The 18,125-nt window shown below is 41.0% G+C and overlaps 1 protein-coding gene and 1 pseudogene across 5 annotated transcripts; both read right to left on the bottom strand.

The window, feature by feature from the left end:
• Positions 1 to 2,502: 2,502 nt before the first annotated feature.
• LOC118219156 lies at positions 2,503 to 5,728 on the bottom strand (annotated as a pseudogene).
• A 2,051-nt stretch (positions 5,729 to 7,779) lies between these two features.
• Positions 7,780 to 14,540, bottom strand: dydc2 (DPY30 domain containing 2). Of its 5 annotated transcripts, none has more exons than XM_035403163.1 (8): positions 14,424 to 14,540; positions 13,786 to 13,936; positions 13,107 to 13,226; positions 12,765 to 12,863; positions 12,000 to 12,149; positions 10,252 to 10,419; positions 8,952 to 9,167; positions 7,780 to 8,726 (listed from the first exon to the last, which is right to left on the bottom strand). In XM_035403163.1, the coding sequence occupies exons 1-8, from the start codon at positions 14,519 to 14,521 to the stop codon at positions 8,562 to 8,564; spliced, it is 1,167 nt and encodes a 388-aa protein (XP_035259054.1). In that variant the 5' UTR covers positions 14,522 to 14,540; the 3' UTR covers positions 7,780 to 8,561. The 5 variants fall into 5 exon arrangements, with proteins under 5 accessions (XP_035259054.1, XP_035259053.1, XP_035259057.1 ...); XM_035403162.1 differs by having other exon boundaries at positions 12,000 to 12,152; positions 14,424 to 14,536; XM_035403166.1 differs by having other exon boundaries at positions 12,000 to 12,152; positions 14,417 to 14,501.
• Positions 14,541 to 18,125: the final 3,585 nt, after the last annotated feature.

An 18,125-nucleotide genomic window follows, 5' to 3' on the forward strand; every position in this document is an offset into this window, starting at 1 on the left:
AGCTCTTCCAAAATGTACCAATCAGCGGTGAGTTTATTTTGCCAGGGCTCTGATAAATTTAGCAAAGTTGTTTTACTATGGAGAATAGTCTTGTAGTGTCATTCTGTCCCAGGGCATTGTCTGGTCCCCACTGAATTCATTTTAAGCCTGCCAGCTGTCAGTTAAAAAAAATGCTTACTTCTGTTTTTCCACAACTCATCTTGAATTCAGTGATGAAGGTACCCCTTTCACTGCATATGAAGCCTTGTCTCATTTGTCAGCAACTAAGTTATCATTTCTGACAACCAAATGGAACAATCGCGTGTGTGTTTAAGACAAAAAGAGATAGGAATTTTCCATGTGCCACATCCTAAAACGATGGCTACATGTAGTAGATATCCAGTTTTGTGTTTTATTAGGGTTGATACCCAGTTACTCTGTCACAATCTGATCTGATTTCCCATATTTATTATCGTTGTGCAAATACACTACTGGTGAAACATTGTAGTACACTACTTTTCATACTCTGGCTTTAGTGGAATTCAAGCAGTCTGCCATATGTAAATAACTTCAAATGTCACGAGGTAAGAAGTGAATAGCCAGAGGTTAAAAAGAATCTTTTACATCATACGATAGTCACCTAAATTTTGGAGTTCATAAAAAGCCATATTTGGCAAAATAAATGGAACATAATCTTTCCATTTTTACAAGTAAAATAAAATTGAGCTTGCTTTGGACAAACTGGACAGATAGGTCAAGGAGAAGCAACCCACAAGTGCAGCACATCTGTGGGAATTTCTGCAGTAGTGTTGGGTGTGAACTTTCAGAGCCATATGACTGCCTTTGTAGAAAAAATGCCATGAATATGCTCAACAGTTATTACTGCAAAAGGTAACTTTTTATGAATGTACGATTTAGGAGTTTATTATTTTATCTCTGATTGCTTGATAATTGTGGGTGTTCTTAAACCTTTGACCTGTAGTATACATTTTTCCACAGTAATGGTGGTAGGGTGGTGGCTTTCTCTGGGTTGAAAACTGTACCCTTTGCCACATAGCTCCACAACGTAAAGCTAAACTGAGCTAAAGGGAAAAGGTTCCCAGCCAAGGGAACTCCCATAAAAGCTCCAGGGGGTGATATCATCTTTTTCATATTTTTAAATTTTCATAAAAAAGTAATCAAATACCCAAATCACCAATCAAATTGCCCCCTTGAGCTTAGTAACTGGTTCCACAACCTTTACCAGCTGCAACTGCAACCAAACACTTTCTATTATTTGATATCAGCCTTTCACATCGCTGTGGAAGAATTTTAATCCACTCTTTTTTGTACAACTGCTTTAATTCAGTGGTAGGTTTTCGAGCATGAACTGCTTGTTTCAGGTCCTGCCATAGCATCTCTTTTGGGTTAAAGTCAGGACTTTGACTAGGCCATTCCAAAACTTCAAATTTTTTTTTTGGATGTTATATATGGTTTTTTTGCTGCATAACTAAATTATGCATCAGCTCATGGACTGGATATTTTCCTTAAGACTTTTCCAGTACAGAGCAGAAGAGCAGAATTCATGGTTCTTTCAATAATGGCAAGTTGTACAGCTCCCATGACTGCAAAGCATCCCCACACTATCACACTGCCATCAACATGTTTGTCTGTTGGTATGATGTTCTTACTGTGAAATGTTATATTTGCTTTACACCAGACATAATGGGACCCGTTTTGTCCAAAAAGTTCCACTTTTGACTCAACTCTCCATAGAACATTATCCCAAAAGGATCACCCAATTTATTTTTACAGTGGTTTCCACCTTGCTACTTTTCCATGAATCCCATCTTTGCCCTGCCTCTTTCTTATTGTGGAGTCATGGACACTGGCCTTAGCTGAGGCTAGAGAGGCCTGCAGTTCTTTGTATGTTCTTGTGGGATCTTTAGTGACTTCCTCAATGAGTTGTGACTGTGTCCTTGGAGACATTTTGGCATATCAGCTACTCCTGGGAAGATTCACCTGTTCCAAGTGTACTCCATTTGGAGATAATGGCTCTCACTGTGGTTCAGTGGAGTCCCACAGCCGTAGAAATGGCTTTGTAATCTGTCCCAGACTGAAATTTCGACATTTTTTGCCCAATCTTCTGGAATTTGTTTTGACTGTGGCATAGTGTGCTTGTGGAAACTACTTCACTCTGATGGTAAGGTTCAATATGAGTGAGGTTTAGATTCAACAGGGCTGGCTGCAATCAAGCCTGGCTGTTTTCAATCAGATGAATCTAATTATGAATTAAATTTGGTTAATTGGTTAAGTAAAATTACTTTTTCACATTGGTGTTATGGGTTTTTGATAACTTTTTTCATCATATAAAATAATTTTAAAATTGTGTTTACTCAGTTTCCCTTTGTCTAATATTACGTTTTGTTTAAAGATCTGAAACCATTCAATGTCAAACAAGCAATAACAGAAAATCAGGAACACTTTGTCACGACACTGTATAAATAAAATTTATATACCCAAGAATACCAGACCCACACAAGCAAGGGTGGGAGGCATTTGTTAAAGCCTCAGTTTATTCATCAATATCAGTTTCAACAGCTCTGTAATGTGTGTGGTCTGACAGGGCCATGCGTATAAGCATCAAGCCTGCCTCCTCAGGAGAGTTTAGACACAGGCCATCATTAATACATCACACAGCCCATTTTAACAACACAGCCACAGAAGCAAGAAGAAACCACATGATGTTGAAAGAAGAAAAAACCGGATCCAACTTGAATTTAATTCATTACACAAACAGTGAGCCAGAGGTCCAAAGATCTCAGAAGTCCTCCCAAAAGAGAATATTGTGTTCTCACAGAACAAATGTTTAGCATGTTGCTCACACTGTACACACAAACTATTTTTCCACCAACTCCACTGGCAGGCGTCTTACTGCTCTCAGAACTTCCAGGATGTTGACCTTATCCCCAAACTCCATCTCACGGTGCTCCATGACAATACCCTGTATAATAAAAGCCAGAAAGTGTTCTTATTTGGGTTCAATTTTCCATATCATCCTAGATTAGAACAGGTGGTTGTGTTCCTTGACTCATCTTACTGCTCCGACATCCTCTGAATCAGTGAGAAGGCATGCACAAGCACCGCCCCGGAAGCAATGTGGATTGGGTGCCTTACCTGCTCGCCGGCTCCAAAGACGTACACCGCCCCCAGCACAAAGCCCTCTCCGCGCACGTTGCCCATGAAACCATTCCGGAACGCTCTCAGGCCACTCCTCCACACCCCCAAACGGATGAACGCAGAGAGGCCCATTTTACGCTCCCGTGGGCCATAGAACCGTTTCTGCAAAAGACAATATTGACCGTTGGCTGCAAGAGAATGGCTGCTCGCTTACAGATTTGTGAGGGAAATCCTAAAGTAATTGCCGAGTGTGCATTGCCCGATGTAGCTACCAGCCACAGTCGGTGGGGCTCATCCATGCACCACTGTGTGGAGCCTTAACCGAATGAGCCACCCAGCAGCCATGCATACATTTTTAACATAAATTTCAAATACCATAGATTGGTCCATGATATTCCATGTTATTGACATAAGGGCATCAACAGGAAAACAAACTATGCAATAGTTGTATCCCTTACACCCGTGTTCGGTTCGGTACACTCAATGAGGAGGTCGGAATAAGGCAACAAGCAAGCCAACATTCCTTCAGTTCAGCAGAGAAAGCCTGCTGGTTTTATGGATTAGTTAAGCAGGGATAGCAATGCAGTAGCACAAGTAAATACGTTTCACAACTTGCACTGGAGTAACCTTCTTTGCTGTCAACTCTGCCATTGCAGCCAGGAAGCCCCCTTGAGGATCACTGGTTCTGGTGCTAGCCGTAGCATTAAAAAAATCTGCCTGTAGGACTCATAGGGCCAACATAGCTCAGGAGGTAAGACCGGTTGTCTGGCAGTTGGAGGGTTGCCGGTTCGATCCCCGCCCTGGGCGTGTCGAAGTGTCCCTGAGCAAGACACCTAACCCCTAACTGCTCTGGTGAATGACAGGCATCAATTGTAAAGCGCTTTGGATAAAAGCGCTATATAAATGCAGCCCATTTACCATATTAGACTCCCACACAATTAATTTTTACAGCACTACATAGATACTTTGATTATCCTCCTATAACATTTTCAACCATCACCTTTATGTCCAAAAATATCTCCCCAGCAAAGTATGGCCTGAAGTCCCGGACCTCTGTGCCAATGTCTTCCTTCACCACGGCGTAGAGGGGGACCCCAAGCTGGTCCAGCTGGGGCTTCAGAGAGGACAGCTCAGAGGCCTCCTGCCGAGAGAGACAACCTCAATGTACCCAAATTGTGTACTCAAATTTTTGAATACATGCTATATCCCTGTGGGGGGCTAGACATGACAAACCATCACCAATGTAGGCTGGAACACACACACACACACATCTAAAAACAATAGGACCCACATCCTTAACCTTAGAAGGAAAGAAAAAAGTGCACTGTAAACTGGAATGTACACCCACACCACCTAATCTGCTGTATCAACCTGACCATACATACCGCATGCACTTTACACCCGTCACATCCTGGCCTTACAATCCAATGTCCAATTCCTCCTCTGGCTTTAAACGGATAGGAAGGTGCACGCAGGCAGGCACGGACACACACGCACACGCACACACGCACACGCACACGCACACAGTTCACCACAGCCGTTACACTTTAATACATGAAAAGCATTGGAACAAAGCACCTCTCTGCACAAGAATCATCCAGGGCGACGCACAGCCATGATCACAGCACCAGACTCCTGCCACAGTGCTTTCGCTTTAAATGTTCTCTCCTCTGCAAAAGAAGCAGACATGGAAAATACATCCACACATATTGAATTTTCTGAAATTCCTCCAATGCTCCTGCACTGTGACCAAAAAAATAAAAATACAATCATGGGATTCCCTTAAGGGCAAGAAGAAATAATGAACTTTCAGGGTTCTTTACAGCATTCTACTAGAACAACTAATGCAATAAATGAAGCCATCTGTGTATCTGTATTAGGCTACTTGTACCATTTCAAAAAACAGGTAGCCACTACTACTACCACTGCTGCTGCTACTGCTACTACCAACAACAACAAAAACACAACTCACCCCCATCCAGTGATTTAAGGTCTGCATCTTCCAGATAGTTCAAATTGGCCGGCAATGGTTTAATCAAAAACAAATCTGTAAATCCACGCAAAATGCCGTCTATGAACCCAAACACGGCTCCCAGACTCTGGGTCAAAATCTCCATGCTGATGCCTTTCTCTCTTAAGGATCACAGGCTACACTGAAAACGAAAATGATTGAAATCCAAACTTATTTATTAAAAAAAAAAAAATAGTAATACTGTATCAGCCGCAGCCCGAGGCATTATCTGTTAACGATTAGGTTTGCACCCGTTTGCCTTTACCAAATCATGACGCACCTGCAAGACTGGTTCACTTTACTTCCTATTTCACAGGCTTTGAGCCTTCTTATTGGTAGGCGATCCAATCAAGATACACGCCCACGAATTTGACATTAAGCCTGTTCTTTATTTCTCAACTTCTGATTCCTAGGAAAATGTGATCAGAGGGCTATCTGTTGAAACTTGATAACGAACCATCAAACTGAATCACAGATGAATAAAATCAGATATTTAACCGATCTGTACTAGCTTGCCTTGTCGCCAATCATTATACTAGCTACAGTTCAAATGGAACAAATTGTCGCCTCCCTGACGTGACAGCTTTTGTGACCACAGTTCCCACCAGAAAACAGAAGTCCACGCAGCCGAACCAAGCAAACTGGCAACGTTAGCCTGAGACTTCAGTTACGAAATCTGTAATATGAATGCCCTCATTGTGCTACACAAAAGCAGCATTGTACAGAACAATTACGTTGTGTGAAAGTGACATTTCCCCCGTTTGTCTCAAGTAAACATACTAAGCCATAAATAAATAAAAAACTTTATTTCCTACTACACCGCACTTATTCCTCTACAGACATTTTTCCCTGGTGGATTTCCGGGATGGTATAAAAAAACGACTTCAATTTGTCACTTAAGGCATTACTTATAAAAATGAGCAATTGAAGGAAAAATTGATGTTGGTGCACATACCAAAGGATTCACAATAGCCATGGTGGTACAGTAGATTAAAACAGTGGTTCCCAATCTCGGTTCTGGGGGACTCCTGTGTATGGTTTTTGTTTCAACAACAGTTTCAATCCCAAAATTTTATTTGGTGCTTTTCATGTTTAGAGGGATTATTTACCCCCTAAAGCCATATTATGTAAGAAATAGCTATGCATGCTATGAATAATAAAAATCCAATGTTCACAATATACTTATTGTGCTATTTTGCAAACAATTTAAAAATTAAAGCCTGAGGTGAATCAATAGGCTGCACAAATTTACACCGAGGATGGGAACCACTGGATTAGAACCACCTGAAATGAAATTCCATTCCAATGAGTTGTTATTTGATTTCATTAATCCTCATCTTCCTCCTGAAAAATAAAGTAATTCCATTTTCGTTTGACAGTGGTCTTGTATATTTGACAGCACCACACAATCTTAAATTGGAAGCCATAGATCTAACGCAATTAGTAAGTGGTGGTAATGTAGTTAGAGGAAATCAACTCAGAAGACCCCAGTTGTGGTAACTATTGTTTAGTCCAAGTGAAGGAACTTGACCTTACTGTGTATAAGTGCAAGTTTGGTCTAGCCCAGCAACGGCCCACGTATCTCTCTTTCACTCAACCCTCATACGGAAATGAATGACGATCCATGGGTGGCCCAGATCAGGCAACCGGATCTGGATCACCCATGGACTGTCATTCATTTCTGTATGTGGGTCGAGGGAAAGTAAGTTATGTTGGCCATCACTGACACCCCAGGCAATAGCATGTGTATAGTATATAAACAACGTACTGTAAGTAGCTGTCACCTTTTTGGTATTAATTGAACTCATAGAACCCAGATGTCAATCAACAAAGTATAACTTAACAGAGTTTGAGTGCGTCGAAAAAGCAAGTGATCACACCAGTGAGTGCATGATGGGTGGTGAAATCCAGAACTTGATATTTTGAAGTGATTCTGACATGGTTAGACTCAAACATTCTGAGGTGCTCTTCTTTTTGAATGCTCCTCTGGTTTCATTCTAGACTACAGTTACTGTATGCAATAACCAAGGTCTATTTCTCATATGGTGTTTTTCAGTCTTCACAGAATCAACAGCCTTGTTCAATGTCCTTTGTTTTTAAAGAGAGCTGGCACTCTGCCCTCCTTAAGATTTTTTTTTCTCTCCAAAGAATTCAGTCGAGGGAAAGCAGGGATTATGGATAGAGATGGGATAACAGCGTAGGGTGCTGTGGTCCCATGTCACAGTGCTGGCACTCAAACTCGCAGCCACACAGTTTATATGTGGGCTGAGAGTCAGCCACGCTATATCATCTGTTTAATGGTAAATTAATTAACCTAGCACCTTACACAGCAGCATACTTACACAAAAGACAAGCACTAGCAAATCTACCTGCTCAGACATCAGCTAAGGTTTTACACCCTGTTTTGCTCCAAATGACCCTGTGATATTCCATAACCAAAAAAATGGTGCAATCGTGCCCACCAATCTGTGCCAAAGGCAGCACACTGCAACATGACAAACTGTGACAAAGGGCAGACGGACTTTCAATAATGGAACTTCTGTTCTGTGTGCACTTTTAAAGGAGATGATTAAGAAACATCTGACTTGCCTGCCCGAGGGTTAAGCATGCAGAAAGAATTACTGACCTCATTTGACTCAGCACATTGTTACTTTATTGTGAAACATTTCTTTTTCAGATGTTAATGTGGTAAAAAACTCTAATATTTGCCTCAAGTCTTACATGTGCTACAGCACATAAATATAAATGGTATATTTGTTGACATTTCTCTTTCATTCATAACACAAATTTTAATAGTTAAATTTTATATTTTTACACTTCTGAAATTACTATGAAAATGGTGAAGCAGATTCCTTTTCAGTTTCACTATCCTTAGTGTGTGACAACCAATGAGAAAAAATTAGGAGCCCAGAGGGACCCTGTGGCCTGTTCTCCTGATTATATGCTCTTGTGTTCTCATATTCTACTTAGCCTACATTATTTCTATCTAAAAATCAGCTGCAATATTTATCTGATGCACTTAAAGTTTAGTTTTAGAAGACTTCAATATTTCTTTGAGTAGCTTCTTTAGGGAGTATCCATCATTATCTACAGTAGCCAGCATATCTAAAAGGAACATAAAACACCATAAAACAACAATGCTCAGACATTCCGGAATTAAGATTGCCACAGTAAGGTTGCAAGGTTACAAGTGGACAGGGCGAAGGTTGTTGGTTTCTCCACAGTGAGATTCAAAGAACAGAAATGTCTGTCCTGGTGCTGAGTGCTCACTGACCAAGCCTGTTTCTGTCACATGGTACATCCATGTGAGATTCACAGATGCCACTCCTGTACTCAATTCACCATTGAATTTTCTATGTATAAGAACCATCCGGGGCATCTGGGGAACGTTCACAGTGACCTTTCCATCATCCTAGTTGTCAGCAGGTGGGTTTTCATCTTCCTCCTGTAGGGTCTTGTCCCCCTGCCCCCCATCTGGATGATTCTCGCCTGGTTTGGGAGAGTCATTTCCTGGCTCCATCACTGGCTCAGCACCTGTGATCGGCATGGACTCGCCTCCCTCAGGTTTATCAGTTTCCTGGTTCAGAAAAAAAATCATTAGCAATTAAGTTCAAGCGCTTCTTTTTCAGACGCAGATTGGCACATTGATTTCGGACACTGCGAAACTCGTCAAACTACTCTTGCCATAAAATATACAAACCTGCATTTAATCATGGATCAGAGTAAAGGAAAAATCTTGATTTAATCCAGGCCAATGTCTTGACAACTGTTGCTTTATTTTTTGGAAAATGGATCTTCTCACCTTCTCTTCATCCTTTTGATTTAGAGTTTCAGCTTTCTCCAGGGGTGCTTCAGCAGGCTGTTCAGTGTCTGGATGTCCTTTGTCTGCTTTTATAGATTCACTCTGTAATTCTGTGGCTGAATCTATGTCTGTAGGAGCAGAGTCACCCCCTGGTTCCGTGCTGGGCTCTGTGTTCGCTGGCTGAGCTGAGTCACTTCTTTCAGGCTCACCGGTGTCCTGTGAAAAGTAGAGAACCAGTAACTTCCGAACTCTCCATGCACCTGTTGATCTTCCACAATGATTATCCCTACACAGGTGTTCTGAGTGTTTTTTAACCTATCCATGTTGGCTGTCTAAACAAACATATTCAGACTGTTTATGATCAGTCCTCTCAATTACACGTGCAGTTGCGTCGAATAAACTCTCACTGCATTTCCCTGGACTAAACTGTCCTGTTTTGTTTGATTTCTTTTGCTCTGTTTATCTGCATTACCCAACTGTCTTCTCTCTCTTTTCATTTGTTTTAAGTATAATTATATTACATTTGATTCCTTCTTGTTCTGGGCAGCCATTCATGTAAAATAAGCGGGAACCCACTGATGATGTCATAAGCACTACAGGTATTTATAATCTCCGAAAAATGTGCTCCATTGAACTGGCAGCTGAAAGCATCACGTTGTCTTCCCTCAGACTGACTGAGACATTTTGTCCCACCAGAGGTGTGTCATTCTCATGTTTTCTCCTCCCCAGGATGGCCCTCTCTGGCTCTGCCATTGGCTGTTCATATCTATATGGAGCATGATTGCATTTACCATCCTCATGGCAATGAATGTATTTAAATTAAAGGTTGAGACAATGGTAAAGCAATGCTATCATCACTTAGCTGTTTAGATCTCATCTATGGTTTTGTACTTCCCGTCTCGGTTTTACACATGTAGAGCCATTTCTATTAATCTTTTGCACTGTGTACACACAGAGTATCCTTCCTTGGCATGTGTAACAGTGGCTAGGGCTACTGCAGCGTTCACACTATGGCTCTTGCTGGCTGATCTTCACAACCGGAGATAGAATACCCAAGAAAACTAATTCCTATAGCTTCTCTTGGAATCATAAAATATTCTGTAGTAGATGTTCACATAATAATAATAATAATAATAATAATAATAATAATAATACATTTTATTTATTGCTGCTCATGTCTATGCACTCTGCTACTATACACGCACCCAGCATCTCCAAAGGTCAGTCACACACTGAAGGAAGCTCATCCTGTGTTGTCCCCATAGCGAGGGGTGGTTTGATTTTGTGTTTGAACTGTTACCTTTTCCTTCGCTTGGTCTGCGGGAGGCTCAGTTTCATCCCCAGGCAAGTCCTCTGCTTCAGCTTGGGAAGTGCCCCCCTGAGGGGACACAGAGTCCCCCTCTGGGACCTCCACTGGCTCTGCTGCAGAGATTGCAGTAGGTCCAGGGGTGCCTTTGTCATCGGCCACCTGAGAGAGACCCCCACACACTGAACCACTGTAAAATGCACTTTTCCTCAGATCAAAGCAGGCAGCTTTGATATCAGCTCCCCACACTGCACTCCCCAAGCTGAGAAGCAGGAGGCAAGTGCAAGCTGGTAGTGGGACGTGGGGAGGTGCCCTCCCTGGTCCCGTAGGCCTTAGAAGTCTGATGTAACTCAAGAGCAAAAACCCATATTTGGATTTCAGGATCAAAAGAGAATTTCTCTATGGAGACAATGAATGGAGTTTCACATAACTGTCCCCATCACAGTCTGTGATTTAAGCTGGTGTTCAAAACTTGGAGGTTTTTAACCGCACGCATTTGAATTGACACTGGATCCACGGTTCTGTGACAAGGCCTGTCAAACGGGACCCAGCGGCTAGTCAAATAAATCTAAAGAATACTCAAATAACTTAAAGAAATGACTAATGAAACAGCAACAACAAGAAGTGATACTTACAATGATATAAACAACAGTAAAAAATAGAAAAATGTACAAGTTATTACAAGAACGGGTAACAGCAAACGGTTTAAGCAAGTGAATGGTAGGTCAAAATACAGCCCTGTGTGTTGTAATTGTACAATTGTTCATCATGGGTGGGCAAACCACTTAGCCATTCGCAATTTGTTTGTTTTTTTTTATAAAAATTTTTTATATTATAATAAATGGGTGAAAAGCATTTTTTTTTTCATTAAAAAAAAAAACAAACATCCAAATATCATAATTTACTCGGAAGGAATGAGGAAAAACTCCATTCATTTCTCCCATAGGCCATCTGTTTTCTAAACCTCAAAAATGCTAACGAACCTGAAGGGAATGATGACGCGGCTTCTGAGGCCTATTAACAATTTAATTTGTAAGATAACAGGTATGTGATTAGAATGTTCTTACCTGAATGCTGATACTAGTGTTGATGTAACAATCACTGCTGGTAATAGAAAGCAATGATCTATGACACTGACTTAAAATTTTGGGAGAAAAAAAACATTCCAAAACAACCTACTCATCCATGAGTTACAGTAAGTCAACTATACACCGTGAAATTGGGAGATTTATTACTTCGGGAGATTTTATTGGGAGATTGATTACTATTTATTACTTCCATATTTGGAGTACTGTTCTATCTATTCACTGAGATAAAAAGTTGAGCAAATAAAATTATTTATCATATGAAATGGACAGGCAATTGGACTGTTGCAGGGTCGACAGAGAGTTGCACATGACAGAAAACAGACACCAAATAAACCAAAAACCACACAAGGTCTACCCTTGCCAAAGCGCCCAAAGTAGCATGGGTATCGTGCAGGAAGCCAGAATGACACCACACTCAATGTAAGGGACAGGAGCAAATCACCCAGAATGCAACAGGGCAGAAAGGAGTTCTCAGCAGAAATGAAAAACCAAGCAAGAACCAATGCCTTTTTATTAGTGCTAATGGCAGCAGAGTCAATCTTAAGCATTTCATTTAGAAACACCGAAAACGACAGAGACAACGGCGGTGATGGGCCTATCAGATTTTGGCAGTTATTTTCCATAAACAAGAAGGCCTAGATGTATATCTGTCACCTCCTTCTCGGTGTGATCCTCCACTACGTCTTTATGGGCATCTTCAGCACTGTCCGTCTTCTCTTCGGCAGAAGTTTCCTCTCTAGGCAGCTCCTCTGTCGTCGCACTTCCTGTGACTTTATCGGCCTCTGCACCCTCAGCCTGAGGTACCTGCTTGAGGTTGGAGTGAGATAAAAACCAAGCTGATTCACTCTCCGTCTGGACCCTCACTACATCTGTCCTTCTTCTTCTTCTTTGTCATTTTCCTTTGCTATCCCTTTGCCCTTTAACTTCTAGCCATTCCAAAGGTGCTTGCAGGCTTTAAAAAGCTTGCTTTACCCTTTGGTTGCTTTTTACACCAGAACCTGAGGCTGTATCAATCGTGGTAACCTGCTGGAACCTTTAGCATTGCACTAGGACGATCCACCTTGCAGGGTGTGAACATTTGTGTAAGGATAATGAAGTCTTATATATTTAAAACTTTTTTTTACTTTCTTTGAACTCTTTTAAACCATCTTTAGGGCTGCTCCTAAAAATCCTACCCAGCATTGTGCTGTGGCCTAACAAAGAGCTTTTCCTCCCCATCCACTACCTCCAAAAAAACAAAAAAAAAAAAGAATGCAATCCATTATTATTATTATTATTATTATTATTATTATTATTATTATTATGAAAGCAATAAAGTAGCTAGGTACACAAAAATGTCAAGGGTGAACTGTGTCAATCAAACAAAACAAAAAAAAAACATGCAAATTCATTCAAATGAAGAACGCTGTAATGACGTACCCCATCCCCTGCTTCCTGCACTGTGGCAAGCTTTGGAGGGGCAATCTTCATTGACCTCTCCAACGACATCCTCTCTGGGGTCGGTACCCGTTCCACAGGCTGATGGAAAACAGCACATCTGCTACATTACTGCACACAACACGAAACATAATCTATGAATACAAATCACACATCACATTGATTCAGGTGACTGTTTACATGGATTCAGGCTTTTCAAGTGGAATGGACAATCCTTAGTAAACAGGCTGCAAGACAAATGCACGTAGCCTCCATTCCAGACCTGGGCCATTTCTGAGGCCTTGGGGAACCCCTGCTCTAAAACACATCTCCAGCCCTCCCCACCCTCAGCTGCTCCTGTGACGCTCTGATCTGGTCCGCCTCCTCCTGCATCCGCCGCAGCTGTTCAGCTTCTGCCTCGGCCTGCCGGCGCTCCTGCTCCAGCTGTTTCTGGTGCTCCTTTCTCTAAGGACGATTACAACACACGAATCGCTGTTGTCCCTCAAAGGTAACTTTGTCTTCTACATGAAGAGTTTCAGCAATTAGCAAAGTTACATATTACCCTTTGGGCTGCTGAACACGGCTTAAAATGACTGTGAATGGTCCCATTTATACAGTTGAATATTTTGTTAGGTAATTCAAGTACAGTTAATCTCAGAAACTAGAATAACAATATGCACTGCCAATCCACATCCCTCTGGCCGAATAGCACATTTTGTGTATCCCAATCTCTCTTGCAGCCCAGGTGATTATTATTTGTGTATTATGTGCTGATGGTTTCAGCCCCATCTCTGGTCTGAAGCTGGCAAGACTACTGGATATCCAATCACCAGCAGTCTACCAGGGGTGTAGCACAAAATTCTGGGCCCTGTGCATATGCAGTCACTGTGGGCCCCCTTCAAATTGTAAACCAAAGCAAACTTTTTAGTCAAGAACTTTGGAGTCCCCCAACTGCCCTGGTTGGTCAGTTCCACTCTTCCCCCCCACAGAGACGGCCCTGGTCACATTTTTGACAGAAACGTACCTTCTCCTCGTAATCCATATTGACTTTGTATTTGTATATCCATTGGGCCAGGAATTCGATTGGGTCCACGGGTCGCTGCTCAGCTATTTCAGCTAGTCCCTCCACTAGACACTTCCCAAGGCTGGTTTTCAGATACTCGGAATCCATTTTGCTGGAAATTAATAACACTGTTAGAGGTTTCTGAGGTCTACTGTAGATGAGCTAAGTTAACGTTCTTATTTTAGAATACTTGTATTAAAATACTGTTCAGCTACCATGTGCCGATACCATAGCTATCGTTATATTAGTCAAGGTACACAGCTTGATTAAACGTCATGGCCATGTTTGACAGATTAATAAAGAAACAACGAAGTCACCTTAACTACCCGACTTTTTATAAACAATTCCTAATTCAGAATTTAGAATCGTGAATTAATGCGTAAAAAATAACAGATTTGTATAGGAAGTACATGGCTAAATGTGTGTAGTCTAACTGAGATTATTATTATTTTATTTTACCAAAACAAATCATTCTATCTACAATAGCTGCCTTCAGGAGCAAATCTTACATTGAACAATTGTGTAAAATGAATGCATAACCAGATAATACCTGAATTACTACAGTGAGCGGTAGCTATCAAATTAACAACACCTCTTACTGTCGACAGCGGGTTAGCGTCCAAAAACGAATCCCATCTCCATGGAAACGGTGCACCAAGGTTAATCTTCCTTCCAGGACAGCCAGGCTGTGCGACATGGAAGTTGTTCCTACAGCAGTGTCCCCTTCGGCTGTCAAGCTAAATATCACTTTAATGAGGTAATTCGTTTTTCATTGTGTTTAGCCAGTTCGTGAATTTGAAATAGCAAAAGCAGCACCAGCTAACTTTTGCATTAAGACAACTTGTTTATACAGCTGTACACACTTTAAAGCGCCAGTTTGGTAACTTGCTAACTTTTCAACCTTTCACGAAAATTCATCATCATAAGTGGGGGAAGGACAGCCGTAGGATCCATTCTGATCATATTTGAATTTAGATCGTTAGACTCTCCAGAAGTGGCTGCATTCTGTTGCAACGTTTCATTGACACCAGTGATGTCCTGCCTGAATTGAATGGCAGAGTAGGTTCACCACAGCAGGGAGTTCGGTGCTCCAGCCTCATCTACTGGCCAAAACTAGCCCAGTGGACCATGCACTGTAGATATTTGTTGTACGCGATTGCCCTTGAAATAACGCAGTTTAGGTGTAAACGTGCTTCGTGCTATTTACAGTGACGTAATCTGCTGAAGAGCCAGGTGGTTGGCATTGAAACACTTATTTTGCTCTATTTATTTTTGTATTGTAATGATTACATTTGGATTGTTGCTCATCCATTTTAACAGAAAACTCACTATTTGACTAACTCCAAATTTTCACTTTTTGGTGGCAAATCTTTAGGAATACAGTAAATAAGATTAATGCAGGATTTGTGACTTTGGTCCTCTGTGTGTATGACAACCTCATTATGGTGCTATAATTGATTAATTGATTTAAATATCCGTCCATGTATTAATGAAGACCATTGATAGCTAAACTTACTATTCTTCAGTGCTGTTCATGAAAGTTTAAAAATGTACACTGATACGTGGAATGGTAAAATGTGTGTATCACTTTATTAAATGTATTAAAGCGATTGCAAAGTGGCTGAAAATAGTTGAACCCCCCCCCCCCCACACACACACAAATTATCACACCCACTATATCATCAAATATCTATTCAAAGTAATGCCAATAACGGTAATTACACTCCTTTCGAATCAGGCATTTGAACTCCGCATTGAAAAAAACCTCAGGATTGTTTGGGCGTGGTTGTGTTTATAATACAGTACAAGCAAGGGTTTACCTAAAGGAAATGTGGTTACAATTCACAATTGGGTTACAATTAATCCTACAACACAAGATGGTCTAGTCGTTTTTACTAATCCTTGCATGATCCAGTGAAAATCCTATTTTGAGCAGTGAGATTAATTTGGTCCCAATTGGACTGAGATGCTTCTTGTGTAGAAGCAAATTTTTTGTTTTAGGCCAACAATAAAATACATGATTGATCTTGCTAAAGTCTTGATTGAAACCATGAATATTGCATGAGTTTGACCAGGTGTCATCGTGCTGGGCTAGGGGAAGGGGAAATTCTTGCAGCCACACTAGTTGAGACTGAATAGCCTGGAGTTAAATTGAAGGTTATCATGCTATAAACAAATTATGACAGATTTCTGCTTGGTCATTCAAGTATTATGAGTTTACTTTGAAACATCGCACACCTACATTTTCAAATGTAATTTCCCCACAACTTATGCAAGTATTTCAACCAAATACTTTCCCCAGGGATTTTGGCTTGGTTGAGGTATAATTCATATTTATCACTTGCAATATTCACATATGACAGCAATGTTTGCAAGACAGATTATTCATCAAGCTCTCTTTAATGAGAATGCTTCTTAATATAAAACTATAAGTTCTGATGCTGTCTAGTCACTTCAGCCAGACAACACGTCACCCAATCGCCCTTTACTGTTACAGCGAATAGGTGATATTCATCCTCCGACAGTCTTCAGTCTACATCATCACTGGGGTGTTGATGCTTTTTCAATACATCATTGAATGCCCCTCCCATAATCTACTTAAACCGCCAGCATGGAAATGTTATTTATGAGAGGGAACTATTGATAAACATGGTCCCCATTTTGTTTTCAGCTGCAGCAGCTGTATTTTTAGGGCCATGAAACTAGAGATCGCCCCGAGTAGATTGCTATGGAGAAGAACCGCTGCTGGTGGGCCCGTCGAGGAATGTGCTGAGAGCCCATTCGGGGTGACACCCCACCCTGCAGCTGCTGTGTCCCTCTACACGGCTGGAAGCAGGAGAGGAAAGTAGATTTCAGACCCCCAGCAGTGGAACCAGTCTTGGCACAGCTGCCCATATATGCCTCCTTTTACACCCACCTGGTCACGCCTAGGGGGCTCAACCACTTGCACGTGTGCTGTAGCAGATGTTGGAAAAACATGTTGTCTGATGACAGGTAAATTTGAAGTTTATTTGATCAGAGGTTAATTTTAAGGTTATTTGATAGTGTTGATGACGATGATGATGATGATCATGATCATTGGATCCAAATGATATAGTGAGGCTTGTAATATGCTAATCATGTGACTGCAGGCCAGGATACTTTTAAGTTCAGCTCAGAGCTCAGGGACCACATGTTCTCTGGTCAAGAGTTCAGTATTAATAGTAATAATAACAATACCGCAAATAAGAAGAATGAATGATCATTGGTTGGAGTTGACATTTTGACAATTTAGTTTGGTTTAGTATACAAGATAAATTATATGAACATAATTTTACTTCCATCTTCCCATGTAAGTAAATTCTTAAAACTGGAAGGGCTGTTCCACAATCTGGCAGAAATATAGTTTAAATGATTGGCCTCTTCTACTCTCCTTAAAGATCACATGACTGCTGAGGGGCTCTACTTGTTAAGGCACTGGGTTCCTGTGTGTGGATGAGCCCATGATCTGGTATCTGATGCTGTTTTTGGCTTTTCTGATTGGCCAGCAGAGGCCAGCAGCCCATAGCGTACACACATGAAGAGCCAGGGAATTGCCCCGGTCGGGTTCTACTTTGCGGGAGTGTCCTCATCTCATTGTGTGAGGGAGAAACTCCTCTGGCTGACTGGGTGCCTCTGGCTGATGTCTGCCTGTGTCAGTAGCTTGTAACATTCGCTCCTTAATGGCAATGATTGTTCAGTTCATTTGATGGATATCATAGTGGTGACTGGCAGCATGCATTTTGGAGGACAGTGTGCTTTATGGCTTATATGTCTGAACAACATGACAAATATTTATATTGTTTATTAAAGTGCAATAAGCTTATGAACTGGAATTGGAATGACCAAAAGTAGAATTTAATTCAGTGTAATAATAATAATAATAATAATAATAATAATAATAATAGTAGTAGTAGTAGTAGTAGTAGTAGCTTTTATTTGAATCGTGCGTTTCTCAAACCCATGTCATTTGCGGAACATGAAAGACTCGTTCAGCCTCCACCAGCTTCCAAAAAAATACGCTAAACACTGATTCCAAAGCATTGGATTGTCCTTGAATTAAATTCCTTTGATTCAGATTTAAATTCAAATTATATATCCTGTCATTTCTTTCAATTCAAATTCAAATCCAAGAATTGAATTGGAATTAATTTGGCTGAAAAAAATTGTGGTTGAAAATTAAAACATAACATCAAATAGGAGAACCGAACAGCTCTGCTCTGGTCTGAAACTATTTTCCTCTCACAAGATCATGTTGACAGATTAAGACATACAATACCTCT

This window comes from Anguilla anguilla, chromosome 2 (assembly GCF_013347855.1).
Source record: "Anguilla anguilla isolate fAngAng1 chromosome 2, fAngAng1.pri, whole genome shotgun sequence".
Taxonomy (NCBI): domain Eukaryota; kingdom Metazoa; phylum Chordata; class Actinopteri; order Anguilliformes; family Anguillidae; genus Anguilla; species Anguilla anguilla.